The 10,538-nt window shown below is 59.2% G+C and overlaps 1 protein-coding gene across 1 annotated transcript; it reads right to left on the bottom strand.

Moving 5' to 3' along the window:
* Positions 1-83: 83 nt before the first annotated feature.
* LOC135288067 (cilia- and flagella-associated protein 45-like) lies at positions 84-10,538 on the bottom strand. The gene is made up of 14 exons (XM_064401350.1): positions 10,281-10,538; positions 9,691-9,977; positions 9,181-9,319; positions 8,461-8,586; positions 8,184-8,311; positions 7,631-7,769; positions 6,746-6,913; positions 6,300-6,478; positions 5,397-5,526; positions 4,398-4,544; positions 3,675-3,788; positions 2,205-2,398; positions 1,129-1,354; positions 84-963 (listed from the first exon to the last, which is right to left on the bottom strand). The coding sequence occupies exons 1-14, from the start codon at positions 10,536-10,538 to the stop codon at positions 727-729; spliced, it is 2,472 nt and encodes an 823-aa protein (XP_064257420.1). The 3' UTR covers positions 84-726.

Here is a 10,538-nt window from a genome sequence, read left to right as displayed (position 1 = left end):
AGTTCAAACCAAAAGCTGCGGTTTGGTCCCAGGAGGGGAGGGAGGGTAAAATGGGGATAAAATAGGTAAAAAATACAAATTAATAATGTAAAAAGAAAGTGATTAAATGAGGTTTAAAGGGTTAAAATTCGGTTAAAATTTGGGATATAATGGGTTAAAATAGGGACTAAAAATGGGTTAAAATAAGGATTATAAAGGGTTAAAATAAGGATTATAAAGGGTTAAAAATAGGGATTATAAAGGGTTAAAATAGGGATAAAATTGGGGGGAAATGCAGGGATAAAAAAGGGATTAAAAGGAGCTAAAAATAAGGTGAAATGGGTTAAAATGGATTAAAAATATGAACAAAAAATTAGGTAAAAATAGGGATAAAATGGGGCAAAATAGGGGTAAAAATGGGTTTTAAAATGGGTTAAAAATACACATAAAAATGGGCTAAAAATTGGGATAATGGGTTTAAAAGGGTTACAAATAGGTGTAAAAAGGGTTAAATAGGGGTAAAAATAAGTTAAAAATAAACGGAAATGGGTTTAAAATAGGGGGTAAAATTGGTAAAAATGGGGATTAAAATTGGGAAAAAATAGGGATTAAAAATGGAGAAATATAGAAATTAAAATTAGGAAAAATAGGGGGAAAATGGGTTAAATATATGAAAATTGGTTAAAATAGGGATTAAAATTGGGAAAAAATAAGGATTAAAGAGGGTTAAAATAGGGGGGAAATGGGTTAAAATCTATAAAAGAATGGGTAAAAAGAGAGGGAAAAAATGGGTTCAAACCATGGAAAAAAGGGCAATGCTCCCCCGATCCCTGGGGAATGGCAGCTGGCATCAGAGGTGGCATCAGCAGGTGACAGGGGTGGCATCAGGAGGTGGCAGGGTGGCATCAGGAGGTGGCAGTGCTGGCCGTGCCCCAGGCCCTCTTTTCCACCAGGGCACAGTACCTGTCGGGCACCCCGCTGTCCCTGCGGGTGACAGAGGGGACATCAGCGGTGCCAGGATGGTGACAAGAGGTGGCACAGGCGGTGCCCGAGGTGGCACAGGGGGTGACAGAGGGGACATTCAGCGGTGCCAGGAGGTGACAAGAGGTGCCCGAGGTGGCACAGGCGGTGCCCGAGGTGCCCCCGCACCTGAGGCGCTGCAGTTTCTGCTGTCCCACTTGTGCCAGGTGCTCTGCCCGCTCCCGTGCCCGTGACAGCTCCCACTGTCCCTCCTCGATGGCCGCGGCTCTGTCGCGCCTGTCGCCGCTGTCGCGACTCCCGGATCTGCTCCTGCAGCGCCTCCCCGTGGGCGCGCTGTGCCCGCTGCCGTGCCAGCTGCTGGTCCTGCTCCCGGGCCAGCTGCTCCTGCTGGGCGCTGGGGACACGGGGACATTGTGACATTGGCACTGTGCCCGCTGCCGTGCCAGCTGCTGGTCCTGCTCCCGGGCCAGCTGCTCCTGCTGGGCACTGGGGACACGGGGACATCACTGTGACACTGGCACTGACACTGGCACTGTGCCCGCTGCCGTGCCAGCTGCTGGTCCTGCTCCCGGGCCAGCTGCTCCTGCTGGGCGCTGGGGACACGGGGGACATTGTGACATTGGCACTGTGCCCGCTGCCGTGCCAGCTGCTGGTCCTGCTCCCGGGCCAGCTGCTCCTGCTGGGCGCTGGGGACACGGGGACACCACTGTGACACTGGCATTGTCACTGTGCCCGCTGCCACTCCAGCTGCTGGCCCTGCTGGGCACTGGGGACACGGGGACATTGTGACACTGTGACATTGGCACTGTGCCCACTGCCGTGCCAGCTGCTCCTGCTGGGCACTGGGGGCACGGGGGATACGGGGACATTGGAACTGTGACACTGGGGACATGGGGACATCACTGGGACACTGGCACTGGGACACTGGCACAGTCCCCGGGGTGACACGGGGACACCGACACCGTCCCCTGGGCACACCTGGCACAGCTCCTGGGGTGACACCGGCGTCCCCAACCCCCCAGCTGTCCCCGTGCCACCCCCGGTGGTGCCACCCACCTGAGCATGGCGAGGAAGTCGCGGCGCTCCCGCGGCAGTGCCAGTGCCAGCTGCTGTCACCTCGTGTCCCCGTGCCACCCCCGGTGCCACCCCCGTGCCACCCACCTGAGCATGGCGAGGAAGTCGCGGCGCTCCCGCTGCAGTGCCAGTGCCAGCTGCTGTCACCTCGTGTCCCCAGTGCCACCCACCTGAGCATGGCGAGGAAGTCGCGGCGCTCCCGCTGCAGTGCCAGTGCCAGCTGCTGTCGCCGCTGTGTCGCCTGCTCGCGGCGGCCCCGCTGCAGCTCCTGCAGCAGCTCCGCGCGGCGCCGCTCCCGCTGCAGCTCCCGGCGCCGCCACTCCCGCTCCGCCGCCTCCTGGCTGCGCCTGCAGCGCAGGGCCTCCTGCGGGGACATTGGGGACATCGGGGACAGGGACAGGGTACACTGGGGGCATTGGGGATATTGGGGACATTTGGACATTGGGGACAGGAACAACTCCCGACAGCGCCGGTCCCGCTCCGCCGCCTCCTGGCTGCGCCTAGAGCGCAGAGCTTCCTGCGGGGACAGTGGGGACATCGGGGACAGGGACAGGGTACACTGGGGACATTGGGGATATTGGGGACACTGGGGACATTGGGGACAGGGACAGCTCCCGACAGCGCCACTCCTGCTCCGCCGCCTCCTGGCTGCGCCTGGAGCGCAGAGCTTCCTGCGGGGACACCGGGGACATCGGGGACAGGGACAGGGGACACTGGGAACACTTGGGACATTGGGGATATTGGGGACAGTGACAGGGACAGGGGGACACTGGGGGGCATTGGGGGACATTGGGGACACTGGGGACATTGGGGACAGGAACAGCTCCCGACAGCGCCGGTCCCGCTCCGCCGCCTCCTGGCTGCGCCTGGAGCGCAGAGCCTCCTGCGGGGACACCGGGGACACTGGGGACACTGGGGACATTGGGGACAGGAACAGGGGACACTGGGGACACTTGGGATTTTGGGGACAGGGACAGCTGCCGGTGCTGCCACTCCCGTCCGCCGCCTCCTGGCTGCGCCTGGAGCGCAGAGCTTCCTGCGGGACACCGGGGACACTTGGGATACTGAGGACACTGGGGACAGTGACAGGGACAGGGGACACTGGGGGCATTGGGGACACTGGGGACAGGGGACACTGGGGACACTTGGGATATTGGGGGACACTGGGGACAGAGACAGCTCCCGACAGCGCCGGTCTCGCTCCGCCGCCTCCCGGCTGTGATTGGAGCGCAGAGCTTCCTGAGGGGACATCGGGGACAGTGACAGGGACAGGAGACACTGGGGGCATTGGGGACACTGGGGACATTGGAGACAGTGACAGGGACAGGGGATATTGGGGACATTTGGGACAGGGACAGCTCCGGGCAGCGCCAGTCCTGCTCTGCTGCCACCTGGCTGCGCCTGGAGCGCAGAGCCTCCTGCGGGGACATTGGGGACACCGAGAACAGTGACAGGGGACATTGAGGACACGCGTGGCATTGGGGACAATTGGGACACTGGGGACAGGGACAGCTCCCGGCAGCGCCACTGCCGTTCTGCTGCCTCCTGGCTGCGCTTGGAGCGCAGAGCCCCGGGGAGGTGACAGCACCTGGGAGGTGACAGAGCCCCGGGGAGGGGACAGGGGTGGCAGTGCCACCCACCTGCTCCTCCTGCCAGCCCCGCTCGTGCTCCTGCGTGGCCTTGAGCCGCTCCAGCTCCCGCTGCCGCTCCCGCCGCAGCCGCGCCCGCTCCGCCTCCAGCGCCGCGTCCCGCTCCTGGGGACAGCGACAACGATGGGGACAGGGACAACGATGGGGACAGGGGGACAGGGACAGCGACACCGCTGGGGACAGGGACATCGCTGGGGACAGGGACAGAGGGACAGCGACACCGCTGGGGACAGGGACACCGCTGGGACAGGGGGACAGGGGACAGGGACACCGCTGGGGACAGGGGGACAGGGACACCGGGACAGCGACACCGCTGGGGACAGGGACACGGCTGGGGGACAGGGACACCGGGACAGGGACACCGCTGGGGTCACGAGGACACCACTGTGACACTGGCACAGCTGTGTCACAGGGACATCAGCTGGGGACAGGAGCACAGTGGGGGACAGAGCCCTGGGAAGGTGGCAAAGCCCTGGGGAGGTGACAAAGCTCCGGAAGGTGACAGCGCCCTGGGGAGGTGACAAAACCCCGGGGAGGTGACAGCGCCTTGGGGAGGGGACAGAGCCCCGGGAGGAGGAAATGCCACAGGAGGTGACAGCGCCTCATGGTGGGACAGCACCCGGGGGAGGTGACAGCACCCTGGGGAGGTGACAGCGCCCCGGGGAGGTGACAGTGCCCTGGGGAGGTGACAGTGCCCTGCCAGCCCCCCCTCACCCCCTTCTGGCGCTGCTCCTCCAGGGCCCGCAGCTCCGCTCGCCTGTCGCGCTCCCTGTCGCGCTGTCGCAGCCGCTCGTTCTCCGCGTCCACCGCCTTCATCTCGGCCAGGAGCTGCCGCTTGCGCTGCTGCTGCTGCTGCCAGGCCTGGCCGCACCGCGGGGACACCGCGGGGACACCGATCCCGTCACCGCAGAGCCCCGCTAACCCCGCCTTCCCATGGGGATCCCAGTTCCGTGGGACCCCCAAGCCCCTGGGATCCTCCATTTCCCGGGATGCCCAATTCCCTGGGATCCCAAACCCCTGGGATTCCCCTGCTATAGATCCAAATTCCATGGGATCCCAAACCTCTGGGATCTCCCATTCCCTGGGATTCCCCATTCCCCAGGATTCCCCTGCTATAGATCCCAATTCCCTGGGATCCCAAACCCCTGGGATTCCCCTGCTATAGATCCAAATTCCATGGGATCCCAAACCTCTGGGATCTCCCATTCCCTGGGATTCCCCATTCCCCAGGATTCCCCTGCTATAGATCCCAATTCCCTGGGATCCCAAACTCCTGAGATCCCCTTCATTACGACCCCCATTCCCTGGATCCAAACCCCTGGAATCTCCTTGCTATAAATCTCAATTCCCTGGGATCCCAAATCCCTGAGATCCCCCTCATCAGGACCCCCATTCCCCGGGATCCCCATTCCCTGGGATCCCAATCCCCTGGGATCCCAATCCCCTGGGATCCCAATCCCCCGGAATCCCCTTGCTATGGATCCCAATTCCCTGGGATCCCAAATCCCTGGAATCCCCCTCATCAGGACCCCCATTCCTTGGGACCCCCATTCCCTGGGATCCCCAGCAGCTCCGTGTCCCCTCCGGCTGATGCCACCACGTCCCCAAGGCCACCAGAGCCCCAATCCCACCCCACACTCTTCCCAACCCTTCTAACCCGAGTTCCCAAATTCCCGAATTCCCGCTGGGAATCTCCCACCGGGAATCTCCCACCTCGCGATCCTCCCTCTTCATCTGCTCCAGGTGCTCCAGGAACCTCTGGCCCTCCTGGAATTTCTGCTCAGCCCTCAGTGCCCGCTGCTCCTGCCGCTCCTCCATCTGCTGGAGCACCTCCAGCTTGGTGCTGGGAATTCGGGAAGCATTCGGGAATTACTTGGGAATTTGGGAATTCAGGAATTTGGGAATGGAAAATTCTGGTCTGGCTCCAGAACTGTGGAGTGCACGGGGTGGGGAAGGGAAAGGAGGGGGAAAGGGAAAGGAGGAGAAAGTGAAATGGAAAGGGGGGAAAAAATTCCCAGATCCACTGGGAATTTGGGAAGCATTCAGGAATTACTTGGGAATTCAGGAATTCGGGAATGGAAAAGTTCTGGTCTGGTTCCAGAATTGTGGAGTGTATGGGGTGGGGAAGGGGAAAGGAGGGGAAAGGGAAAGGAGGAGAAAGTGAAATGGAAAAGGGGAAAAGGGGAAAAGGAGAAAAAAAGGAAAGGAGAAAGAGGGAGAAATGAAAAAGTGGAAAAGGAGAGAGGGAAAGGAGGGAAAAGAAAGGAAAAGGGGAAAGGAGAAAGGGGAGAAAGGAAAAAGGCAAAAAAAAAAAGGGAAAAGAAGGAAAAGGATGGGAAAGAAAGGGAAAAGGGGAAGGGGAAAGAGGGAAAAAGAGAAAAGGAAGGAGGGAAAGAGGAAACAGAAAAGAAGGAAAAGGAAAAAGAGGAAAGGGGGAAAGGAAAAGGAGAAAGGGAAAAGGGAAGAGGAAAAAAAGAATGGGGAAAGAGAGAAGAGATAAGGGAAAAGGGATAAGGAAAAAAGAGGAGAGGGAAAAGACGGGAAAAGGGTAGAGGAAAAAGAAAGAGGAAAAGAAAAGAGGAAAAGGAAAGAGGAAAAGGAAAAGGAAGCACAGACCTGATGAGCTCCTGCTTCCTGCTGCGCTCCAGCTCCTCCTGCAGCTGCAGCTCCTTCTCCCGCTCGCTGTCCATGAGCCGCTCCAGGCGCTGCTCCTCCGCCCGCAGCTCCCCCTGCATCTGCCGCTTCTCTGCCAGCTGATGGTCCAGGATGGAGCTGCAGCGGGCACTCAGCAGGAGCTGTGGGAAATGGGAATGAGAAATGGGAAATGGAAAAAGGGAAGTCCTGGAGCAGCTGCTCCTGCCTGTCCAGGATGAGCTGCAGCGGGCACCCAGCAGGAGCTGTGGGAAATGGGAATGGGAAATGGGATAAGGACAAGGGAAAACGGGAAATGGAAGCCCTGGAGCTTCTCCAGCCTGTCCAGGGTGGAGCTGCAGTGGGCACCCAGCAGCAGCTGTGGGACATGGGAATGGGAATAGGGAATATTCTGGAAGGCCTGGCAGTACCGAGTTCAGGTGCCGCATCTCGTCCTCCTGCTCCAGCCTCATCCCGGCCGCGCGCTCCAGCAGCTCCCGGCGCTCCCGCTCCTGCTCCCGCTCCAGCTCCGAGCAGGCCTGAGCCTCCCGCAGCTCCTCCTGCCGCTGCTCCTCCCTGCGGGCCCGGCTGCGTGCCTCCTGCGGGACAGGGACACGGCTGGGACAGGGACACTGCTGGGGACACTGCTGGGGACAGGGACACTGCTGGGGACACTGCTGGGGACACTGCTGGGGACAGGGACAGTGCTGGGGACACTGCTGGGGACAGGGACACTGCTGGGGACAGGGACAGTGCTGGGGACACTGCTGGGGACACTGCTGGGGGACAGGGACACTGCTGGGGACACTGCTGGGGACACTGCTGGGGACAGGGACACTGCTGGGGACACTGCTGGGGACACTGCTGGGGACAGGGACACTGCTGGGGACACTGCTGGGGACACTGCTGGGGACACTGCTGGGAACAGGGACAGTGCTGGGGACACTGCTGGGGGACATTCCTGGGCTCCTGCGGGACAGGGACACTGCTGGGGACATTTTTTGGGACACTCCCAGGGACATTCCCAGAGCCTACTGCAGGGACAGGCCTGGGACATCCTGGGACATTCCCAGGCATTCCTGGGGGACATTCCTGGGGCATTCCTTGGGGACATTCCCAGGGCCTCCTGCAGGGACAGTCCCCAGGACATTCCAGGCGCCCTGGCACGAGGGGAGTGGGGAAAGTGGGGTCGGGAAATTCAGGCTTGGGAAATTCAGGATTGGGAAATTCAGGCTCGGGAAAAGCAGGACTGGGAAAATCGGGCTCAGGAAATTTGGGATCGGGAAATTGGGGCTCAGGGAATTGGAGATGCCCACAAAAGCCGCGTCCTGGCGGGATTTGAGGATCCGCAGCCGATCCGCGCGCTGTCGCCCCGGAGCCTGAGCCTCCTCCTGGATCCGCTGGAATTCCTTGGTGCCGATGATGAGCGAGGCCGGGGACCGATCCCTGGGAATTCTGGGGGACAGGGACCAGGATCAGGGACACGGGGACAGCTCCTGGGGTCCCCAAATCCCACCTGCGTTACCAAATCCCTCCAGATCCCCAAATCCCCTCAGGGTCCCCAAATCCCCCCTGAGCCCTGAAATTCCCGAGTCCCCAAATTCCCCCTGAATCCTGAAATTCCTGAATCCCCAGATTCCCTCTGAGTCCTGAAATTCCTGTCCCCAAATCCCCCCTGAGTCCTGAAATTCCTGAATCCCCAGATTCCCTCTGAGTCCCCAAATCCCACCTGGGTCTTCAAATCCTCTCCAAGTCTCCAGTTCCCTTCTGGGTCCAACTTGTCCCTGAGTCCCCAAATTCCCTGGGAATTCTGAGTCCCTGAGGGTCCCCAAATCCCCTCTGGGGTCCCCACATCCCCCCGAGCCTCACACGAGCTCCCGGACCACGTCCTTGGTGAAGACCCGGATGGTTTTGGGTTTGTCCTGAGGCGAGGGCACCGGGCCCGGGGCGCTCCTCACGTCCCGGAGCTGCACGATGGGGCTGGAGTGGTCTGAAATCTGTGGGAAAGGACGGGGTGAGACCCCAAAATCATCACCCAAATCCACCCTCAAAATCCCATAAAAATCACCTCAAAATCCCCCAAATTTTAGGGTGAGATTTTGAGCTGAGAGACCCCCAAATTCCTCCAAAATGGCTCCAGCTTCACCTTTTTCACATTCTCCCCCTCCTCCTGCTGCTCCGTGTCCCTGTCCTGGTCCGTGTCCCTGTCCCTGTCCCTGTCCTGCTGCTCGTCCCTGCCCAGCTCCGCGCTCCGCACGCGCCGCAGCTGCTCCTGTGGGGACATCGTGGGGACATCGCGGGGCATTCCCAGGAGCAGGAAAATCAGGAGCAGGAAGATCAGGAGCAGGAAAATCGGGATCAGGGAAAAGGGAATCGGGAAAAGCGGGATTGGGAAAATCGGGATGAAAAAAAACAAAAAGGGATTGGGAAAAGGGGGATCAGGAAAAGCGAGTGGGAAATTCGGGATCAGGAAGTTCGGAGTGGGGAAAAGCAGGGTCAGGAAAAAGAGGAGTGGGAATATTGGGAAAAGTGAATGGGAAATTTGGAAGTGGGAAATTTGGAATCAGGAAATTTGGGAGGGGGAAAAGCAGGGTCAGGAAAAAGAGGAGCGGGGAAATTCAGGATTGGGAAGATCAGGAAAACAGGGAAGACTGGGATCAGGGGATTTGGGATCAGGAAATTTGGGATGGGGAAAAGCAGGGTCAGGAAAAAGAGGAGCGGGAATATCGGGAAAAGTGAATGGGAAATTCAGAATGAGGAAATTTGGAATGGGGAAAAGCAGGATCGGGAAAAAGGAGTGGGGAATTCAGGATTGGGAAGATCAGGAAAACAGGGAATTTGGGCTCAGGGAATTGGAGATGCCCACAAAAGCCGCGTCCTGGCGGGATTTGAGGATCCGCAGCCGATCCGCGCGCTGCCGCCCCGGAGCCTGAGCCTCCTCCTGGATCCGCTGGAATTCCTTGGTGCCGATGATGAGCGAGGCCGGGGACCGATCCCTGGGAATTCTGGGGGACAGGGACCAGGATCAGGGACACACGGGGAAAAATATCCCGGATTTTGGGGGAAAAGTCACGGATTTTAGTAAAAAAATCACGGATTTTGGGGGGAAAAAATTCAAAATCTGGGGGGAAAAAAAACGGATTTGAAAGCAAATAATCCTGAATCTTGGGGGTAATGAATCCTCAATTTTGGGGAAAATATCCCCGATCTGGGGGGAAAATCCTCCAGATTTTCGGGAAAAAAATCCTGTGTTTTATTGATTTATTTTTTTTTAATTCTGAATTTTTGGTGAAAAAAAATCCCGAATTTGGGGGGACATAGTCCCGTATTTTATGGAAAAAATCGGGGAAAAATTGGCGGATTTGGGGAGCCTCACATGAGCTCCCGGATGAGGTCCCTGGTGATGACCCGGATGGTTTTGGGTTTGTCCCGGAGCGAGGGCAGCGCTCGGAGCGTGGCGGTGACATCCTGGAGCAGCACGATGGGGCTGGAGGCGCCCGCGGGCTGCGGGGAAGGATGGGGTGAGACCCCAAAATCCCCCCAAAAATCCCGTAAAAATCGCCCCAAAAATCCCGTAAAAATCCCCCCAAAAATCCCATCAAAATTCCCAGAAAATCCACGAAAATCAACGCCAAATCCCCTCAAAATCACCCTAAAACTCCTCTAAATTTTCCTAACTCACCCAAATCTCTTCAAATCCCCCAAATCACCACAACCCTCCCCCAAATCACCCCTAAATCCCCCCAAACCTCACCAAAATCACCCCAAAATGACCCAAAACCCCCCGAGATCAACCCCAAAATACCTCCGGTGCCCAAATCCCTCACCTGACGCCCTTCGCTTCCCCTCTCACTGCCCTCCCCCGGTGCCCCAATCCCCCCACCCCGGTGCCCCCCGGTGCCCAAATCCCCCCTCCCCAGCCCTGCCCGGTACCCCCGGTTCCCCTCCCGCTTCCCGACCCCTCACCCGGCGCTCTCCGGGCGGGCTCCGAGCCCCGGAGCTGCCGCGGAGCCTCCGCCGAGCCCGGGGGGGACGGGAGGGACCGGGGGGGTCGGGGGGGACCGAGGTGTCCCCGGGAGGTTTGGGGACACGGGACCCCGCGGTGTCCCCAGGGGGGTTTTGGGGGACACGGGACCCGCTGGGTTTGGGGACACGGGACCCCGCGGTGTCCCCGGGATGGCGGGGGGCGGATCCCGGGCAGGGGCGGCTGTCACTTGTCGCCAT

Source organism: Passer domesticus, chromosome 32 (genome assembly GCF_036417665.1).
Source record: "Passer domesticus isolate bPasDom1 chromosome 32, bPasDom1.hap1, whole genome shotgun sequence".
Taxonomy (NCBI): Eukaryota; Metazoa; Chordata; class Aves; order Passeriformes; family Passeridae; genus Passer; species Passer domesticus.
The sequence above is the reverse complement of the archived record's forward strand: the minus strand, read 5'-3'. Positions and strand labels throughout refer to the sequence as shown.

Coding starts and splice junctions, on each gene's coding strand:
- LOC135288067 (XM_064401350.1), bottom strand. CDS start 10,538: ATGGCGACAAGTGACAGCCGCCCCTGCCCGGGATCCGCCCCCCGCCAT. Junction 6,914..7,630: donor CCCGCCAGGACGCGGCTTTT/GTGGGCATCTCC, acceptor CCTGTCCCGCAG/GAGGCACGCAGCCGGGCCCG. Junction 3,789..4,397: donor AGGAGCAGCGCCAGAAGGGG/GTGAGGGGGGGC, acceptor CGCTGTCCCCAG/GAGCGGGACGCGGCGCTGGA.